The sequence below is a fragment of the Saccostrea echinata genome, unplaced genomic scaffold (genome assembly GCF_033153115.1).
Source record: "Saccostrea echinata isolate AGI-Se365-2 ecotype Australia unplaced genomic scaffold, CSIRO_AGI_Sech_v1 ptg000054l, whole genome shotgun sequence".
NCBI classification, from domain to species: domain Eukaryota; kingdom Metazoa; phylum Mollusca; class Bivalvia; order Ostreida; family Ostreidae; genus Saccostrea; species Saccostrea echinata.
Genome location: NW_026889803.1, coordinates 64,972,894 through 64,995,267, shown reverse-complemented (window position 1 = coordinate 64,995,267; position 22,374 = coordinate 64,972,894). Strand labels below are relative to the sequence as shown.

The following is a 22,374-nucleotide window of genomic DNA, read 5'->3' as shown; positions in this document are numbered from 1 at the left end:
AAATGGATCAGACTTCAGATTCCCAGAATTAAGTTTACATGACTACATTCCTCCCATTTTAAGATCTATTATAAAGAAGATGGGTGAACAAGGAAAGCGCAATGCCTTATAGTGCAACAAACATGAAGGTGAAATATTAGATCTCAGTTATAACAAAATTTTCTTAAGTTTGATATTTCATCTAAAATTAAAGTATATTTTGTGCAAAATCTCCACAATTTGCAAAAATATCACTAAAATTGAAATTATTTGCCTCTGAAATAGATACACAAGAGAAAGCAAAAAGGATCATTTTCTCATACTAAAACCCAATTTTTCGATATGAATGGGTCTTTGCTCCATTTTTTTTCAAAGTATATCCTCAGAGTTTGCTAAAAAATATACCTTTCTTGGTCAACAAAAATATGGAGGAAAGACCCACTACATGTATACCTTAAAAATACACTTTTATGACACAACATTCGCATCTTTCCGAGAAATACTTGGTCCATTTAGTCAAGGTCATATCACAAACCTGATTTAAATGCCACAATTCATCAAGAGCTTTGTAGCGTAGTGGTTAGCTTGTTAGTCTCAAAGGAAAATGACACACAGAATTTTTATTGCTAAGGGTTCGAACACCACAAATACCACATTATTTTTTTTAACTACAGAATAATTTATGCCGAGAAAATTTTCCTCATAAAAGTTTACTTTATCATAATTTTATAAATTATAATAATAAGAACTTTACTCTAAATACTAAATTCACAATTTTATATACAGTGTATCTGAAGCTATAAGACATTCTGCGTGCCTTGTTCACCCTTCTCCTTTATAATTGTCTTTGTTTTAAGATGCATGTATTTGCTTACGACTTATGGTGACGGAGTTTGGGTATAGTAGGGATAAATAAAAAGAAAACGTTTTGATTTTAATATTTCATATTAGACTAAGAAGCGCTTTCGGAACACAAGTGACAAATAGTTTCCATGCATGGTTACTCACGGAGTCAGTGGGGGGGGGGGGGGGGCATAAACTATCAACACTTTTATGTCTTTAAAATTTGATACTTCGTGAAAAGCACTGAAAATTTTTCGTAAAAGATTTTTAAGTTAAAATCTTTAGAATTTTTGTGAAAAGGGCTACAGTCGTTCCTAATTGAATCAAAGATGAACGCATTACTAAATTAAACTGGTTCTCGGTGTTGACGCAGAAAAATAACTAGTTTACTACAATGAATATCGATCTCGGGATGACAATTTGTCAAATTAGATGAAATGAATGCACGGAATAAGAGGAAAAGGCATTGATTATTAAATTAGATTTTAAAGTCATGGTATCTGATGGTAGCTGAGACAACCATTTCAGCTTCCTCCAGTTGATAATTAGAGAAGTAGAGTTGGCTGCTGCAGCAGAAAACAAATGTAAGTTCTTTTAGTTTTAGTTTACTTGACTTTTTTCAAATGTAAATGTTGATGAATTGATGAACTGGGTTACATACGAGTAAACGTGATTTTGATAATTTCTTTTATCCATAAAAGGATTTGATCTTTATTGATCTTTTTTGTGTAAACAAGTTGGAAATTCATCTTCCAATTCCAAAACAACTTTTAAGATCTGTACATGCATCCTCGCGTGCCTGATGCTGACAGTTTTTAAATAAATGGGTTTTCTTTACAAAATAAATTGGCAATATCTGTTAAATTATTAAATTCTTAATTAAAATTTATCATTGCTAAATGCTTGTTCTGCTACCACTACCAAGGGACAAGTTCTTATTTTGAAGGTCATCATCTTTCTTCTTCATATGGTACTTTGCCACTTAAAGTGTATTTTCGTACCGTCTGGTACAAGGACATCTTTAGTGATTAAAATAAATATTTACAGGATCATTTAAAAGTTTAAAATCCAGGTTCTCTGTAGGCGAATTCTGATGGACTGGATCTGGCACTTGAAACTGTCTAAAGATGTTGCATTGGCAGCTTCTGATGGTAAGAAGTTCCAGATCCTGGACAATTTCCAGTTTACTGTAGATTAGTCCAAGGAAGGTGATGTTGTTCCTTCTTGGAGAGATGGTTGGTATCAGAAGTAAATATGGATTGTCAATCAACTGATACACAATTTTTGTACATCATAATAGCCCTGGCCTGGGCTCTTCGCACCTGTAGTAAGGGCCAGTGGAGTTGCCGGATCATATCACAGACACTGTTGGTAGTACATGTACTATAGTCATTCATCACCATTTGGGCGTTTCTCCTCTGTACTGTCTCTAGCCTGTTGATATTTTCTGCAATACGCGGGTCCCAGATTACAACTAGTCCTGCATATTCTAGTGTAACATGCAACGTGGCTTAGCTGGTGTATAGTGATATGGCTTGGATCACTGAGGCGTTATACTCAGGATTCATTAACCTATTAACTCAGGTTTTTGTTGACTTATTACAATTAGCTGCCTTATTTAGGTCTTACATACTTGGCTGATATTGTAACCTTAACTGTCTATACCCAACAACTGTTTGCCTTGTTCAGCTCTTATACATGTAACAATATAGGGGAATAAACAGCCAAGTTTTAACAACTCTGTCACCAGAGAGGTATCTTGAGCACTATAATACAGCTTGTATTATCACATTGCAGTCCCCATACCATGGCAGTTCTGACATACTTAAATGACCGTAGAATTACTGATTTTTCTAGTGTTTATGAAATTAGATAGAGCATAGTTACGTATGTCCAATGTTTTTGGCAAAACTAAATGACAAAACCAATTCTGTTTCACTAACAAGGGGACAGACTAAAGTCATCACTCAATATGCAAGCTAATCTTTAAACTAGGATTGTATATATTACAAGAAATAAAACCCAAAGTGTGTGACAAAAAAGCGGCACCATAAATTACAATGTTTGGATCTGTAGCTCTCTGTTTTGTCTTTCCAAATATTCTCAACAGAGAGCTACAGTTCTGCAGCTAGTCAGGGCATGAATAACAGTTAGAAACGTGGGATAAATTGCATAATGGACAAAGCAATGGATTGGAAAAGCTTCATTAATGTCCTTGAAGATTTTTTTTTGGGGGGGGGGGGGATGTGTGTGTGTGCTTTGTTGATCAGTGGTGTCTGCTGGAAAGGCAGTATGTTTAAAATGTATTTCTAGTCAGCATATATAATTATATTTTTTTGAAATATTAGACATTGAAAATGTCATTTTAAGGGTGTGCCAGATTACACTTGATTAATTAAATTACTATTTACAGTTAATATCAGGAGTAGCTGCAGTCTATATAAGCTTTCTCAAGATGTTTAACCGCTTGGCAAAGTTCAGAAGAGGTGGGGATAACTATGAGGACTTGGATGAATCTAATGTGGACCTAGATATCACAGATCCTGCAATGAAGAACATTGTAAACTCAGAAAATGGGGATTCCATGGAGATGAGTGAAAACCCTGAAGAGACGAGGCCAAAAGAATCTGCTGGAGTCACAGGGAATGAAGGTAAGGAGATGGGTCCCAGTCATTGGCTTAAGAAACGTTAGGCAGATCATTTTATGGAATAGTCATCTGTTTGTCCTGCATTTTGTGCCTGTGATAATTTCTGCCATCAGCCCTTGCATTTAAAAAAAACTGTCAACATGCAATTAAATATATCTTATTAATGGCATGGAGATCTTTTGAATAAGAAAAAATCTAAATAATGTGGAGTTGATAATTAGGGCCCCGCTCTGCGGGTGCCCTATAATGATCAGTCTGTCCATCCATCCGTCCTTCCGTCCGTCTGTCCGTCCAAGATCTCTTGTCCGTAGCATATCTTCTCTCTCCTTGGCCCAATCTGGCTCATACTTCACCCACAGAGTGTCTTTGGGTAAAGGATGTGCAGTGACCTTGAACCATGTTTCTAGGTCTAAGGTCAAGGTCATAGCAGAATTATATGAAAAATCCTTGTCCTGAGCATATCTTCTCTCCTCTTGGTCCAATGTGACTCATACTTCACTCACAGAGTGCCACTGGTCAATGGATGTGCAGTGACCTTGAACAAAGTTTTTAGATCAAGGATCAAGGTCAAAAATAGCCTCTCTGCTTAAATTCTTGTCCAGAGCATATTTTCTCTCTCCTTGGCCCAATTAGAACCATGTTTCTAGGTCTAAGGTCAAGGTCATAGCAGAATTGAAAAATCCTTGTCCGGAGCATAACTTCTCTCCCCTTGGTCCAATATGAACCATACTTCACTCACAGGGTGCCACTGGTCAATGAATGTGCAGTGACCTTGAACAAAGTTTTTAGGTCAAGGGTCAAGGTCAAAAATAGCCTCTCTGTTTAAATTCTTTGTTTGGTGCATAATTTCTTTCCCTCAAGTCCAGTCAGCCTCAAACCTTACCAATTGACTTAGGGTACAGAACAATTGTGATTTTCCATATTTCTGATAGAAGATAAGCAACAATTTTCATAGAGGATATGCAGCATTCATGATTTTTGTGCTGTTTTTTGATAGAAGGTATTGAGCACTCGTAATTTTCTTGCCATTTTTTATTATAACAAGGATAACATAGAAGCCCTTTAGACTCAAACAACACATCCCTTAATAGTACACAAATGTTCCTCTTCAAAATAAACCCTTTTCAGCTACCTTACATTTTCATGTTCATTGCTGAAAGCGGGGCCCTTTGAGATGGCCACATCTCAATGATATCTAGTTCAAAACTGCGTTCATTTCATGGTGAATTACATTAAACATTGAGTGATCAAGTGAGCAAATTGTTTTGAATGAATTCAAATTCCAAACAATTCAAAGTGCACATTTTATAATATACATACAAAAACAAGGTTTTATAAGTCCAGTTTGGCCCCTGGAAGGGCAACAAAGATTTAGAAACAAAAAAAACAAAAGGCAGTGGATCCAAATGATTGAACAAACATGATCTTATGTAATAATGAGAGTGCTACATTGTACATAATTGTATATTCTTGATAAATGCATATATATACAGAAGATAGTCAGTGTTTTGTAGTTGGATATAGAATTTATTTTATGAGTAGGACAGGAGTGCAAAGCTGTCTCATGAGTGAAATAAAATCCATATCCAACAACAAAATATTGATTTTTCTGTTTACTACATTTTCTTTGATTTTCCCTTTGCTTCTGCTTTTTGTAACACAGTGTCATAGACTGTGATGTCAAAGTTGAGTATTTGAGATGTCATACTTTAGCGATTGAGATTGAAAACATAGTAAACATTGATTTCAACAGTATATTTGGAGAAACTTTGGCAGTTGTAGTCTTTGTCAGAATGGTTTATTTACTCTCTCTATTTTAAAACAGGCCAGAGAGTATTTTTTACAACATTCTTCATAAAGGGAATGAAAAGAGAGTTTTACTGCACTTCTGATATTCTGTCACACTGTGACAGAATATTACATTGATATGGTTTCATACAGTGACAGAAATTCACTTTTATTCAAGATATAAATTACAGTATTTTACTGTTGAAAAAGTAATAAAAGAGATATACTGAATGTGCATACTGTACATATATTAACACCTGTACAATTAATGTAAAGTGTGTATATATCTTTGATACATGTAATAGTTTTAATCTTCTTGAGGATGCATCATTTTTTACGTTAATGATGTACACTGTGTCTCTTTATTCTATATATTTATCAGAAACCTACACCTTGCAGCAAGCTATAGACACTATAGGTTTTGGGAAATTTCAAGTAAAGCTGTCTATTCTCACAGGATTTGCCTGGGTAAGTCAACCTTGGCTATAAAGCTTATTATCAAAAGGATATCAAAAAATTTGATATTTTGGCAATTGCAATTAAAATGTTGTCACTAAGAATAAATGTCTTTCAGCAGCATTTAAAAAGACATGAAGGATTAATGTTGATTTCTAACTATAGATGGCTGATGCTATGGAGATGATGATCTTGGCTATTTTGTCTCCAGCTCTTCACTGTGAATGGCAGCTAGAGGGATGGCAACAAGCCAGTATTACCACTGTAAGATAGACTTATAAAACAAGTACTGTAAATCGCTATTTATTCAAGAGAACTATATTTTCACATAATAATGCTAGTCTGTCTACATGTGAATATTTTATTCTCATGTACATGTATATTTGTAATTTTAAGGATTATTTACAACAGAATCCACAACTTGCGAAAATTTTGTCTCGCTTATAAATAACAAACAGCTTTCTCGCAAAAATAAGGTGTCAGGAAAGTATAGTGATCTACAGTTAATAGTGTAAACGTGGAAATGATTACTTTGTCTCTATTTCTTCATTTGAAGCTGTGACCCATAGGTGTAATATATGTTTGATATAATTCACATGTAGGGAAAGGGCATAGTAAGATTGTAGAACTTTTGCCTGATCCCAATTGTAAAAGTTAAAGACATTAAAATGTGTGCAAACTATTAAACCAGTAATTTTTAGTATACCAAAAAATAAAAAAAGACTAGTGAGTGATTTGTGAGAGTCTAATATTCTAATACATGTACTGTTATAGGTTGTTTTTGCTGGTATGATGTGCAGCTCTAGCTTGTGGGGCAGTATGAGTGATAAATACGGGCGTAAAACAGTAAGTCAAACTTAGATGTTCACTTTAAAATTGAATGTTCTGTTTAAAGACGATATACTCCCTGCAACTAAAATTTTGGTTGGTGTACACATATACACGTACATGTACTGGAAACATGAAAACGGAAACATAAAAACTGCTTATCATCTGTCTGTACAGTACATCTGTAGAGGCGTGGTTAAATCCAGCCTTAAGTCTGTTTCAAGTTAACCATTCATTAGTAAAGTTAAATCTTTTCCAAGCCATGGGGTTCATAAGGTTATCATTCCTACCCATTTTCTGTAGTGCTAAGTGGATAAGAGTCTTGTCTCAGGTAATCTGATGAATACTCTGGATGCTGCTTTTCACTTACATTTCATGCTTCAATGGCTACAGATGGTCAAAGACATAGGCTTGTTCCTAGCTTATCAAAAGTGGTGTCAATAGATGTTTTGTTAGAAGCTTGCAAGAGGCATTAATAAGATGCTGGCTCTGATCTACACTTTATGCTTGATTGATTGTGGTTATGGACAGTGTCTACCTGCTGTCTGTCTTTAGATTATCACAAGTGAGGTACAAACTGAACCTAATGGTATATAAGTGTTTTGTATGCTTTGAAGCTGCATCTTACTTAAATTGTAATGCATCAGTGACTAAAGAAAAAACATATTTGGGTCATTCTTAACATATTTGTGAAAAATAATATAAATCCAAACTTTTCTGTTTTGGAAATCTGTGAATGCTTGCTTGAAATATGCTGTGTTTTAATATTAAGAGTATCCCAGATACTCTTAAATCATGTACATACACTGTAGTACAAATCTAGAGTAGATTATATTAAAGTATTCTTACGTGTGTAAAGATGCTGCACAATCATATGGGTATGTGATAGTATACATCCAATGCTGTAAGAACCATCCCGTACTCTATGATTTCAGTTTGCCAGTACATGTACAACTATTCTTAACTCTTCTTGTTTTGTTTAATTTTGCAGGAGTTGATACTGTGTTCAGTGATGACATGTTACTTTGGAATACTCAGTGCATTTGCCCCTAACTTTTTGTGGATTCTGATTTTGAGAGGGTTGGTAGGATTTGGTATAGGTGGAGCACCGCAGTCGTGAGTTTATTTAATATTACAGTTTTGTGTATAAAAGAAATCAGTTTTAAATATTTATCAGTTGTACAATGTATTCCTTTTAAATTTTGTTTTTGGCAGGTTATTAAAATTTAATCAATTATAAAAATATGTATTTAACATGAATTACTTTACAGTATACAATACTATACAACACAAATGATTTATTGCCATTTGCCAAAATAATGGCCTCTGAGGGGAATGTAGTACAAAACACTTAAATAATTACAAACTTGTAGTCATAGATGTAATTTCGTATAACATAGTTGAACAGCAGCTGGAGGGACCAAGGGACATTACAAATGGAACACAATGTTTATATTTTTATACAAATATCAGCTGATATACATGTAATATAATCAAGTCTGTTCTCCTTGTACCAGAAGTTGAGGTTCAAGAATATTTTTGTAATAATATAAGTGAACTAGAAATAAATACATGTACTAGTAATCTAGTCACAGTACAAGTAGATAAATTTATAGAATTAGACAGTAGTATTCTAGAGTTTTCGTTATTCATCAACCGTATACATTTATCCAACTGACACTGTTAAGTATGAAAGTACATTCTTCTTTTATTAATTATAACATTTCTTGTCTTTCAACACATATACAGATAATCTAATTAAATATGAACAGTATCCTCTCATTTACTGAGAGGAAGAACTAACTATGTAGAATGTGCGGATTGATCACAAGCTTTTCCTTTCTACTAGGGTAACACTGTATTCTGAATTCTTGCCATCAGCATCAAGAGCCACTTGTGTTGTTCTAGTAGAGGTAATGCAGTATAGATTAACAAGTAACATTTTTTCTTCATTGGGTATAGAGTACATATCTCTATCATTTTTAATAGCTCATTGTGCATTTATGATTAAAAAAAAAAATAAATGTGATACTGATATATTAAGATTTCAGCTGTAGAAATAAGATACACAGGAATATAATGTTGAATACATGCACCGTATGTGTGTGTAAATATTGTTATAATACCTCACCAACATTTAATAGTTTTCTTCCTCTGCAGATCTTCTGGGCAATTGGTGCTTGTTTTGAAGTTTTGTTGGCTCTGGTTGTCATGCCAACACTGGGCTGGCAATGGCTCCTGGGCTTGTCAGCGCTTCCTCTTCTTCTGTTCTCCATCTGCTGTTATGTACGTGAGAACTATTTTAAAGATAGACCTGAAAAAGACACATGTATAATTTGCCATCACATGATAGTTACCATGTTGTTTATTCACTAGTGGCTGCCAGAAAGTGCACGATATGACATGACAAGAGGACACACAGAGAAGGCTATAGCTACACTCAAAAGAATTGCACAAGAGAATGGCAAATTGATGCCCCCAGGAAGACTAGTGGAGCCCTCTAGCAAGGTCAGGTTAACAGGTTATGAAGGGTGTAAATATTTTTGTTATACCTTTAAAAATTAGTTCCTATATAAATCTATTCTAAAAAAAAGTCTAACATTTCTAATGTTTTACTGAGTGGTCATAAAAAAATTGATGTTTGACTGCAGAGTGAGATATTGGACCTATGGATGAGATACCGTACATGTACATAAATTCGCGTATTCAAAATTTAGCACAACCACTGGGAATGGAGTTGTTGGCGAAATCATGAATAAGCGCTATACATGTCCGTGCCTTATACTGTATTTATGAATAATTTCTTAGTGGTATTCATGAATTAGCGCATCGTTGTCTGCACCAAAGCCGCTAAAGTAGGAAGCCCACTTTTTTAAGTACACATACAGTATTGGACGGCTTATGTCACACTGTGGGTGGGATCAGTTAAATCATATTTGCAATCGTTGGTATGGAAGCCAGCAAAAGATATAACAAAACAATAATAAATAAATAAAAGGTATAACAAAACATTTATTGACTGTGTTTACAGGCAAAATGTGTTTTGTCGACCCCTCAAACCAACTGTTTGCCTTCAGCCTATCGGCCTCAGGCAAACAGTTTGGTTCTTCAGTCCGACAAAATGCATGTTGCCCTCGAACCCAGTCAATAAATGTATAATGTTCCAAATTTTGAATATACTTGAATATTTTTTTTGCACTTTTTTTTTTATTAACATGACCTTGTTAGTTATGCACAATAGTAAGTTTTCCTTCTGTTTTAGTTGAGTTATAAAGTCAATAAGCTGAAGTTCAATTTTTTTTTTTGCAATTCCTCTGATATTGAGGTTTACAACACCATGTACAATTGTACAGTGTATATTTATCGTGTTTTTATTTAGTACTAATTAAAAAAATGAATTTTTGATTGTGCAGTATGTATGGAAAGAAATTTAATTTTTGTTGTTACATTACAGGCTTCAAATAGAGGAAGCATGAAGGACCTCTTTATGCCAGAATTTAGGAAGACAACCTGTTTCCTATGGGTTATATGGTAGGAAGTGTGTTTAAATAAATTATTGATGATTAAAATGTAGATCATTTGTAACAAGTCTGAATTTGTAATTGAGCTAAGTAAAAGTGATTGACATCTAATGTATTGTAAATATCTTACAGGCTGGTGTCAGCGTTTTCATACTATGGAATAGTTTTAATGACCACAGAATTGTTTGAAATATCTGATGGATGTCATGGTAAGTCCTTACTTATTTTCTAGTTGATGGATTCTGTTAAAAAATTGATTTCTTTGTATATTAAAAAAAAATGAAATAGAGATGCTTATATATTTGTCTGGGATTTATTTCACACATTCATCTACATGATATTTGATGCCAACATTTGAACTTGATATGTAAGGTGATCACTGTCTCTGATACGCTTTTACTAGGTTCCTCTGAGAAGATAGAACAGCCTTGTTTCGTTCAATGTAAAGGTCTAACAACAGCTGATTATGTAGATCTTACCTGGACAACTTTTGCAGAATTCCCAGGTATGAGTGGAGCAAAAATTTTGAAATTAAATTAATTGATATGTGTGATGAACTAGAAAATAAGTGTAAGAAGCAAGATAAGGATAATGTTGACTCCTTTTATGTCAAGACATTCTGTATTTATTTTCTTTTTTTAAACCTGTTCAATAATATTCTATATATATTTTGTGCCAGTGAAATGTCTGAGGTACTTGTTCTTATTTGATTAGGACTGTTTGTGACTGTTTTCATCATTGAACGGATTGGGAGGAAGTTCACTATGGGATTTGAGTTCTTTGTCTTCAGTGTATTTGTCTTGTTAGCAAACATCTGTACCTCAAGGTAAAGGCTTGAATGGCTTTTAGTGTCATTATTTTTAAACTTGAATAGGCTATTTTCATAGATACTTTGTTTTTAATAATAAACTTTCAAAGATGAGTTAGTCTACTTAAGTTTTGTGTGTGTGTGTGTGTGTGTGTGTGTGATTAGTCAACATCTTTGTATAGATTAAAAAATGAATATTTTTGGATTTTTCAGACCTGTGTTGACATTTTTCCTCTTTGTTGCTCGGGCTTTCATATCTGGAGCTTTCCAGGCAGCATATGTTTACACACCAGAGGTATATAGTGTCTGGATGATCTTTATAGATTCTGTATACACTCATGTCACAAGACATATCAATAATAACAGAATTGGTTTCAAATTGTGAATGACGTAATCTGTACTAAGTAGAGAAATATATATTCTCTCTGACTGATACGTGATTTATTCCTTGTTAGGTGTATCCAACATCTATGAGAGCCATAGGGTTAGGATCCTGTAGTATGATGGCCAGAATAGGGGCTATTGTAACCCCATTTGTGGCCCAGGTATTATTACTGCTTTTATATTTCGACACCATATTTAACCATAAAGGAAAAATCTATTAAATGACATTGGAAAGGTATAGGATACCATAAAAACATCATGAAGATTTGATCATATGAGGTAGTAGATATCTTTATGATTGTAGAATAATTTGTTCTCATGTTTCAGGTTTTATTAAAAGAATCTTCCTACCTTGCAATATCAACATATGGAGTTATCTCCCTTATCGCTACTGGAGCAGCCATTTTACTTCCTATTGAAACCAAGGGAAAAGAAATGAAAGTAAGATTTGTCTTTTGTATTCCCTATTATGTCTCTACAAGATGCCTTATGGTACACAATTACCATACAAAATTGTTGTGACACATTGGCCAAGTCTACAGATAATTTATTATTAACAACATAATATAATATAACATTAAGTTGAAAGTTTTAGAATGACTGCATATCTTACTTTAAAGCCTAATTTACATAAAAAGTATGCTAATACATATATTGTGCATTATACTTTAATAGGATACCAGTTCAGAAATAACAGTTCAACACTAGGATGTGATGTATGTAAGATGTTCAGCATAACCATTATGTCATTGTATGTGTATGTAACAAGTGTATGACAAGGCGGTCAATCTGTGATAGAGTAGTGTGAGTAGTGTTCAATCTGTGTTACATGTTTTATTGTTATTGCTTCTATATTGAGATACCATGTCCAAGTGCATCATAGGATTCTGTCAAAGTTTATCTATCCATATGTCCCAAAGATTGGTCTCACTGCCTGGAAGATTAGATATTTGCTGTTTATTAATATATTGTCTGCTTTCTTTACATGTTATCTACTTTCATAATTCAACAGAAGTGAACAAATTTCCTTTACCTTTTTAATGTAATACCAGCTAAATTCTTAGTGCATGGGACTCCCACCCTCTTTTTTCTCTTTCTCTCTCTCTCTCCCTCTATATATATACATACATTGACAATTTGACAACAGGCCAATATTTGTGCATGATTTTCACAGCCATAGGAAAATTTCCAACTGAACCTGTATATTTTTTTTCCTCAGGGAATATTTTCTGTTTCCTGTCTTAAGTATAAGTTTTCATCATTTTTAATTCATTTTCATTTTGTTTAGAATATTTACTATTCACTGTGATAGATTAATAAAGCAAACATTACCTACTTATCACCCCATCATTCACATTTATCCTGAGAGTTTATAATTAGAGTGATTTTATTTTTCTACTCTTGATTTCTTACTGAAGAATACAGGAGGAGCTCTTTGTCAATACTTTTTTCATTCCAAATGTATTTCAGTTTAATTTATTTGAAACATTCCAGAAAATAAACCTCTTTAGGTGGAGAAAGCATTCCATTCATAAGGGAACATTTTCCTTGCTTTTTCAATAATTTTGGGTTTTTTCTATGATAAATCTAAATATACACATGTACATATTGGTTCTGTTTCTGAGTACTATTCACAAGGTTAATTTTGCACTACCACACTTGCAAACAATTTAGCCCAATTTTTAATTCACCCAGACAAGTTGTGTAAATATGTTTTTGAATTGGCCCATTTGCATTGAGGGTGAAAGGGGCAAAAATGAAACAGGTGAAAATTTCCCTGTATACAGTATACAGCAGAACAGGAACTGATATATATATATATGTTTATAGAGGTTATTGAATGTATGATTAGGTCCTAATGTATTAACCAAGTAAAGAATGATATGAACAAAAATTGTATTGCTTGAATTTTGGAGTAATATTTTTTTATCATTGCTCAAACTTTCACTTATAAACATTATATTAAGTGAAATTTGTAAGATACTTCTCAGCATCCAATACCAATATGAAAGATAGTTAATTTTACAGTGTAAGGACATTATGTATTTGTTTTACAATAAACAATAAATTATTTTAAAAGTATTTACAAATTATTAAATTCCCTGATACATATGCCAAAATCAGGTTGTGTATAAACTATTTCTTTTCATATTTATTATTTATTTTTTGTTATTTTACACTGGTTATAGTTTAATAAAACTCAGTTGAATCTCACATTATTTTACTATTAATGTACATGTATATAGAAATTTGTTCTCGTTATTTATATTGATGATCTAATTTTGAATATCATGCATTATCATTTTTTTTTTTACATTTTTTTTTTAAAGTTTAGATTTTAAAAAGTATTGGGGAACACTTTTCTCTGTAGTTTGTTTGAAGAATAAATTAAGACACAGATCTGTTACAAAGTACATGTGTCTTACAAGGCTATACAAAGAGTATAAGGTTTAGCAATTTTGATTTTCATGCTAAAATCTGCTTTTACTGTATAACAACCTGAATACAATTTACAACTTACAATCGAACGCTTAAAGTAGAGGAAACAAGTGTAAAATTTTTGCTTTGTAAGCATGCTTCCAAATCCAACATAGTAATGTGAATTGTTCTTTGATGCTTATTTTGAACCGATAGCTGTAACAGTGTTCTGTTTCATTTGAGACTGAGTAAACCTGCTATATATATGATGCCATAATTGTCACAAAGTGCAATATCAGGATAATACGGTAATTAAATATAATTAAATGTTGTAATTAATTGAAATGTTAACTACAGAGTAAAACATGAACAGATTATATTTTAATTTTGTTCTGGTTCTTTATTTTAAAAAGACACAGAATGAGTTAAATGTACATTAAACTGGACTGTACAAATGTATTCAGTAGTATAAATTACAAATTCAGGGTCCTACAAGATTGTGAAAACAACCTGCTGCTTCTCTGTTTTCATTGTGCCACTGATAATTTTTGTAAAGATAAAAAAAAAAATTAATGAATTTGTGAGGCACCAGGTGACCTTCAGTGATCAAACAAAGAAAAAGTGAATTGAACTGATATTTTAATTGTAAAGTATGTAAAACTATTTCAAATAACCTGGTAAAAGAGCAAGTTCTGGTTATATTTCATGAAAATGTAAGTAAAATATAAGGCTTATAATGAAATGTATATTTAGCAAGGTAATGTTAATCTCGACATTGCATGTCATTAATCCAATGAACTAATCCCTCTCGTTGTAATTTTAAAAAAAACTACTAGCTTTGGTAACAGATGCATAGATTGCTGGTCTCTGTCATCCCCAAAGATCAAGACTGCTCTAAGCCCACACTCTGCCTGAAATAAATTAAAAACCTATCTTAAGGCCTCTGAACGTTTTCTAGAACAGGCTGCTGCTGTAGAAGACATCATGACAAACATGGCCAAAAATACCCCTGAAAGTAGCCTTAATTTTACCCAAGAGGGATTCCCTGTAAAAGAACTTATAAATTAGAGAGAAAAAATTTGGGGCTTTATTCTTTAGGAACTGAAATTATTGTAGAGTATATATGTTTTTTTTTCACATAATATCTATGACGTCATCGAATTTTCAAGTTTAAAATGTAGTTGTATGAATTGGCATTATAATTACAAGTTGTTTTTACATTTCACAGTTTCTAATGTTACCTTATATATACATTTCTGAACGCTCAGATTAGCGGCATTGATGAAAAATCAAAGAAGATGGGCGAACAAGGCGAGCGAAGTGCCTATAGTGCAACAAACATGAAGGCGAAAAATTAAATCTCAACAATAACAATTTTTTCTTTGAGATTTCATCTAACATTAAAGTACACTTTATGTAAAATTTCCACAATTTGCAAAAATCCCACGAAGTTTGAAATTATTTGCCTATGAAATAGCATTCACACACTAAAGATGACAAAAAGGATCATTTTCTCACACTTAACAAAATGTTTTGATATGAGTGGGTCTTCGCTCCATTTTTTTGAAAGGTTATCATCAAAGTTTGCTTAAAACTATACATTTTTTGGTAAACAAAAACATGGAGCAAAGACCCACTCTACCTTAAAAATACACTTTTATGACATAACATTCGCATCTTCTGAGAAATACTTGGTCCATTTAGTCAAGGGTCATATCGTAAACATAATTTAAATGCCACTATTCATCAGGAGTTGTGTAGCGTAGTGGTTGGTCTTCTCAAAGGAAAAAGGATACTCAGGATTTTTATTGCTAGGGGGTTCGATCCCAACGAATACCACAATTATTTTTAATAACAGAATAAATTTTCCCGGGAAAATTTTCCTCAGAAAAGTTTTGTTTATCATAATTTCATGAATTTCAATATAGAAAACTTTACTCTAAATACTAATTTCATAAACTGAATTAAATTTTTTACATATCTGAAGATATAGGCATTCTGCACGCCTTGTTCACCCATCTCCTTTGTAGTTTCAGGGGAACAAACATACAAAAGCTTTATTATTAAGCCTCCGTCTCATATGAACTTTGAAAACGCGACACGTGCTTTCAAGTAATAGTAAGCAGATTTATGAAGCAACGTACATACCAAAGACTTCAAATTAATCACAAGAATTTACCAAAATCAACAGTCTAAAAACTTATGACTTTTCAACTTTATACACAACCATTCCCCATGATAAATTAAAATCCAGGATTTTTGATATCACTGACAGCTGCTTTTTCAATACAAATGGAACTCGTAAATTTACTTACCTTGTCATTGGTCATTTGCAAAATTATTTTGTTAAAAAACATTCTGATTGTACACACAAGTACTCTGAAGTTGACATTAAAAAGATGCTTGAGTTTCTGATTGACAATATCTATGTGGTTTTTGGAGACCAGGTCTTCCAACAATCTATTGGAATTCCCATGGGTACCATTTGTGCCCCGTTATTAGCAGAGCTATTTTTTGTATTCATATGAAGCAGAATTTGTTTAAAATCTTGTACGTGAAAAGAAGAAAACACTTGCTGTGACCTTCAACTCGACATTTAGATATATTGACGACGTACTGTCAATTAACAATGGTTATTTCCATTCGTATGTCGATAGGATATATCCCAGTGAGCTTGAAATAAAAGGTACCACAGAGTCTGACACATCTGTTTCATATTTGGATCTTTTTCTTATGCAGCAATATACCTTCATCACCTGCATACGGGGTTTATATCTCTCAGTTAATTCGATACGCAAGAGCATGCTCTACGTTTGTACAATTTCTAAAACGAGGTAAGTTATTGACAAACAAGTTGATGAAACAAGAATATCAGCAGTCTCGTTTAAAGTCATCATTTCGTAAGTTCTATGGTCGATACAATGACCTTGTCAGCAAGTACAATTTATCATTGAGTCAAATACTGACTGACGTTTTTCATACTAATTGTTAGGCCATTATTTACACACTGAATTGTCGACGGATTTTTCCGTTATTACCCGATTATGACAAGGAGCACACGGTGGGTGTGACCGGTCGGCAGTTGATGCTCACTCCTCCATGGAACCTGATCCCACCTCTGCTGTTTTAGAGGTCTTGTTTGCTCTGCTCAAAAATTGTATCGTTTAATGGACTTTTGAGCTTGAATACTGTTCGTTATCTCCATACATTTCATTTCAAAGTACATGAATACTTTTTTATATGAATAACATTTCCTCATAGATACATGTAGACGAGTAAAAGAATTGATACTGTTTAGACGATTTTAATATAACAAAACAATCGGCAATGAGACGAAGAATAACATATAGTTCACCATTAGTTGTCTCCTTGTGAAATCATGCTTTCTCAGAGCAATATGGTCCATTCAGAGGAAAATGATAGAGGCGAAGATAACAAAGCGTGATCAATCCATAAATTCTGTAAAAAAAAATACGAATTGAGAACAGGACAAAAACACGGAACCCTGGTACAGTCATAGATGAGTACAGGCGCCATAAAGTAAGCATCCCTTGTCGACCTCTTGTATTGATCAGGTAATGGGAGTTTCGTAGTCAAAATTAGTGCAAAGTAAAACATTACTTGAAGAATAAGTACATTTTCCCTTCTTAGCTAAAATTATACTGAATTCGAAAAATTGAAACGATCGCATGGTAAACTTAAAATTAATGTACCATATTCAGTTGAATAATCTTATCGAAGAGTCCGTGAATGATGGACTGTTATGTATTGAGCATTAAACAACAAAATTGAATTTTTGTAGAGTGAAATGTGTTTTTCCTTGATAATATCAATGAATATCACCGAAGTCTCAAATAATATGAACATCATATGTTAACAGTGTTCACATTTCATGTTAACTAACGATATTATCTCATATTAACAACCAAATATATAATAAGCAATGATAAAACATAACATTTCAAAAAGTTCCGGCAAAACCAACAGAACAACTTAACAGATCTATAATTATATTAATAGTTGTATTCTTTGGACCCAGTCTTATTTAAGCATGAAATATGAAGAAAACGAACAGCAATTAAGGTCAAAAGTCCGTTGGAATAATACAAATTTGGAGCATAGCAAACTGGGACATCTTAAAACATCAGTTGGGACCAGGTGACATGGAAGAGTGAGCATCCCCTGTCGACCGTCAAACCCACCGCGTGTGCTCCTTGTCACGATCGAGCAAACGGAAAAATTCGTAGACAATTAATTTTGAAAATAATGGTCTAACAGTTTGTATGAATAACGTCAGTCAAAATTTGATAAAACGATAGGTTGTATTTGCTAACAAGGCCATTGCATCGACCATAGAATTTGCGAAATATTGACTTTAAAAGAGACTGTTGATCATTTAAAGCGTTACAAGTATGGATGATGATGAACAGGTTTACGATCAGAAAATTACATCATAGAGGACAAAGTCTAGTTTCGTTTGATCTGTGGTTCGTGTTGTTTCGAGGAGTCTGAGTTTAACTTTCTAAAATTAGGAAAAGTAGTGAAAAATATTTCCTCGATTTCCTGACTTGATAAACTGTTTGTTAGTTTTTACCCCAAATTTGCTTTGAATATTAATTTAGGCCTTCATCACATTCGCACCAAACTTTACCTTGACCCTTTGAATGTTTTAAATAATCTATCTATAAAAGTCAAGGAATGTCCATATTTGGATTCTTCGACACCAGAATGCAAGCTCCGATCTGTGATTATGGATATTGCAAATCATAGGCTCTTTAAACCGCCACGTTTCACGGAAAAAAATACTACTCAAACAAGCTTTTTATTCCTTAAAATTCAATATACCAACAAAGGAATTGATGCAATTAATACATATAATATTCTTAATGACAAAAGGGACCAGTCTTGCATTCCACTATATTTCAAGTTGAAGTCCACATGTATTTCTTTCAAATATACATCGACAATTTATTCCAAACTCAAGTGACTAGATATCGAACATTTGAAACATAATCCTCCAACGTTTTCATGTTCTTCCTCACCCTACAACTATAGTCCTGCTGGACACGCCATTACCGGTGAAGTTAATATAGTTAATATTGAGGACCTTAAATCACTTATTCTAAAAGGGTCAAAATTTAGGGAACTCCGATCTTTCAATTGGCGTCATAACTTCTTAAATATTATGAATTCTGTGGAAGATTACGCCAGATGATGGGCCAATTATGAGAAAGACCTTGATAATTTGTTAGAATGGATGAAAAGTATCAGATATATGATAAAATCTCGCATTATACGATTGAGGGGCAGTATGAAAACCATTTATCCTTCTGTCTTCCACAACGCAGAAGTGAAACAAGAATTAGATAGTTTACACGATCAGTATGTACTGGTTCCAGCTGTCAAAACATGTAACAACTTTGTATTTATAGGACTCATCATTTGAATTGTATTTTAGGGGAACTAGGATTTAATTCTACAAGTGGTAATCCAACTTATACCCATAGCTCCTTTTCTAAGGAGAGAATTGTTAGTTTTAAATATTTTTTAAAAATATTTCCAACCATCAAAATGAATTTGAATTACCATACCTACACTGGATTCCAAAACTCCATAAAATCCTTGCAAACAAAGATACATAGCAGGTTCCAGTAAATGTTCTACCAAGCTTTTCTTATGCGTGAAGAATAAAATACAAAACTTAGTACATTACTATAAATGTGAAGTATGAGAATTCTATACCGGGGAGCACATTTTTCTTACTTTCTCTATAAACGAACATAACTTTTTCCGAGAGCAATGCTTATTACTATTCATAATGTGTTTAAATTTGTGTATGATGTTCATTAATGCCACATCACGATAAATGTATAATAAATATCCCAACAAAATTACTATCTTTTTAGATTGAAGTTGATTAATTCACCAGCATGTACTTTTTGTTCAAGTGACATGGAAACAATTGATCACTTATTTGTTGAATGTTTCAAAGCAAAAGAATTATGGTGTAGCATTGAAGAATGGATTTTGGAAAAATTAGATATTCATTGTAGTTTTGACAGACTAGCTATACTTTTTGGTAAATATGAAAACAAGAATATATGCAAATTGCAAAACTCGATAATACAGGGTGTTTCACAATATATGTCACACATCTAAAGGCAGAAAGAAAAATTACAACAAAAGCTCCATATACATTTTATGTATCATTTTAATCAGCAGATATTAGCATCAGTGTACTTCATGGAATTATAATTTTCCCAATATTTTCAAATATCATAATTTTAGATTAATATGATTGTCTATAGTATTTTGGTATTTTTGGTATCGTGCTTGATATTCAGATTATGCCCATTTAGATGTGTGACATATATTATGAAACACCCTGTACTTATTGTAAAACAATTTATTTTTGCTAGTAAATATAAAAGTGTTCCAAAATTAGATATTGATATTCTAATGAAGAGGATCATAGACAGAATTTTTATAGAAAAAGTTTTTCTGTTACAAAGCTGTAGACATATGGAATATGAAAGGCATTGGCAAAAAAATCTGTGATGCACTTTGAACAATCTTGTCTATTTTTATGATGAATTGTAATTGAATATTTAGTTGTTATTTGATTGTCAATATCTATATATGCATTTTTCTACCACTGCTGACCCCCCTCTTTTTTTCTTTTCTTCATTAAAAAAATAACTTTCACGGTTACAAGTAAATTTTGTACTGTTGTAAGAACAAAAGTATTAAGAAATTCATTGTGTATATGTATATGTGCTTATATATTTATATATATAACAATTTTGCTTTGTACACCTGTGAAAGCTAATAAAAAAAATTCACAAGTCCTGCTGTAGGAGAATAAGTGCTAATAATGCAAAAAACTTCCAAAAAATGTCCATTTCAGATATTCTAAACGATTTTTATTTCCTAGAATTGCTGAAATCAAATAAGAAAAAATAAAATGCAAAACAGAAGTTGGTTTATATTTGTTTGGAAGGGGGGATTAAGTTTTTAAACTTGTATCCAATCCCATAATATATATTTATTACAACACATGTGTTCGAATCAAATCAATAGTCATTATAAATTCAAAACTATGACTCAACCACAATACGCCATGAGACAAAAATCTTCAAAAATATCAACAGAAATTTGCGACCGAAAATATTTGCAATTACCTAACAAAAACACATGCAGTGAACAATATAAAACGTGAAAAAGTATTTTTATCAAGAATTTATTTACAATCATTACACAAAAATCTTGAAATAGTTTTCTAGATTCGGGTATTATTGCTAGTGTTTAGAATTTTAACAAGAAATTCATTTAACACAAAACAACTTTCTAATCTCCTGTCTGAACGCCACATCAAAAACACCATAAATGAAAGGGTTCGCAAAATGGTTTAACATGTACATCCTTCGAAGCGTTAGGCAGACATGTAAGGCGGTAGTAGACAATTTTTTCCAGAAAGTAGGATTGTTGGTTTCTATGACGATGAAACTCCAAGATGGCAGGTACGCCAGAAACCCAACAAAGGAAATGGTCATGAACATGAAGGATACTCTAAAGGCATTGCGCTTTGCATCAGATTTTGGCGTTTTCTTTTGTTTCCTTGGCTCTAACTGAGACACGGAATTCACACTTGTTTCCAGAACTTCACTGCTTTCTGTGGCTACAGACGTAAATTTTTGAGGTTTAGACACATCAGACATTGCTGTAGCGTCAGACGACATCCCACTTGATTCTGCTGGTTTGACATGAATGCTTTTCATCTTCCTGACCTGCTTAACAATAGAGACAGTTATAATTATGTACAAAGCACTGATCACCACAACGTTACAGATTGTAATGAAGAATCCGACACCTTGGAAGACTTTTAGACCTTTTAATTGATCGGGAGTTCCAGGCAGTTTGTAACACTGGTATCCTGTAATATTTCCAAGTTTTGGGTTGTGGATTTCAATGACTCCATAGTAGAAAAGAATTGGAATGTACAGCAGTGCGGATGCCAGCACGCAAATTCCGACAGAGACCCTTTTCCAGAATAAATCCATCTGATTTCCAAACGGTCTGCAGATCTTTTGAAATCTTTGAACTGCGATGGCATTAAGAAGAAAGAGGGAACTGCAGGTACTAACATAGCTCAAATAGAGTAATATTTTACAGGCTCCGTGTCCTGGAAATAAAACTTGACGAGTGTTTCTGGTCAAGTTTAGCGATGCAGTTATGACCAATGCTACAAGGTCCAAGTAGGCCAATGGTGTTATGAAGTATCTTCCATCTCTTTCTTTGCGAAGACGAAATTGATAAACGAGGATGACGATAATGTTGCCTGGGATCCCAATTAATAGATATATCGCCAAAACGACAGTGTTTGGAAAATAAAGGTTCTTGAATTTGTCATTCCAGAAAAGAAGAAATGCTTTTTCTTTGATTGTTGCAAAAGGATCAACATACAGTGTTGTGTTGCTATCCATACTTAAGGATGCGATACCAAATCGTTGGCTGCTTTTATTTGCTTGCGAACAGGGAAGTTTTATTATGTTTTAGGCAAAAGGCCAACAAAAAAAGCTAAAAATGACAATAAAATAACGGAAACTTTCACTTCGTACTGCTAGTGTCTATATGGTAAATTGAATTCGATTAGATTTAAAGATGTACAAAACTAGCGTTTAAATGTGTGTGTATGTGTGAG

The 22,374-nt window shown here is 33.1% G+C and overlaps 2 protein-coding genes across 2 annotated transcripts; one reads left to right on the top strand and one right to left on the bottom strand.

Annotated features, from left to right (window-relative positions):
• The first annotated feature begins 1,204 nt into the window (after positions 1 to 1,204).
• LOC133172504 (synaptic vesicle 2-related protein-like) lies at positions 1,205 to 13,366 on the top strand. The gene is made up of 17 exons (XM_061307396.1): positions 1,205 to 1,406; positions 3,236 to 3,473; positions 5,641 to 5,726; positions 5,880 to 5,978; positions 6,489 to 6,560; positions 7,534 to 7,658; positions 8,392 to 8,455; positions 8,703 to 8,828; positions 8,919 to 9,050; positions 9,997 to 10,073; positions 10,196 to 10,272; positions 10,467 to 10,568; positions 10,778 to 10,889; positions 11,085 to 11,166; positions 11,327 to 11,416; positions 11,583 to 11,696; positions 11,931 to 13,366. Exons 2-17 carry the CDS (start codon positions 3,278 to 3,280, stop codon positions 11,961 to 11,963), a joined length of 1,587 nt encoding a protein of 528 aa, XP_061163380.1. The 5' UTR covers positions 1,205 to 1,406; positions 3,236 to 3,277; the 3' UTR covers positions 11,964 to 13,366.
• Positions 13,367 to 20,998: 7,632 nt separating this feature from the next.
• LOC133205102 (uncharacterized) lies at positions 20,999 to 21,733 on the bottom strand. Its single transcript, XM_061340844.1, has one exon. The coding sequence runs from the start codon at positions 21,731 to 21,733 to the stop codon at positions 20,999 to 21,001; it is 735 nt and encodes a 244-aa protein (XP_061196828.1).
• Between the last annotated feature and the right edge of the window lie 641 nt (positions 21,734 to 22,374).

Coding starts and splice junctions, on each gene's coding strand:
- LOC133172504 (XM_061307396.1), top strand. CDS start 3,278: ATGTTTAACCGCTTGGCAAAGTTCAGAAGAGGTGGGGATAACTATGAG. Junction 8,456..8,702: donor CTTGTGTTGTTCTAGTAGAG/GTAATGCAGTAT, acceptor CTTCCTCTGCAG/ATCTTCTGGGCAATTGGTGC. Junction 10,569..10,777: donor AACTTTTGCAGAATTCCCAG/GTATGAGTGGAG, acceptor TTATTTGATTAG/GACTGTTTGTGACTGTTTTC.
- LOC133205102 (XM_061340844.1), bottom strand. CDS start 21,733: ATGGATTTATTCTGGAAAAGGGTCTCTGTCGGAATTTGCGTGCTGGCA.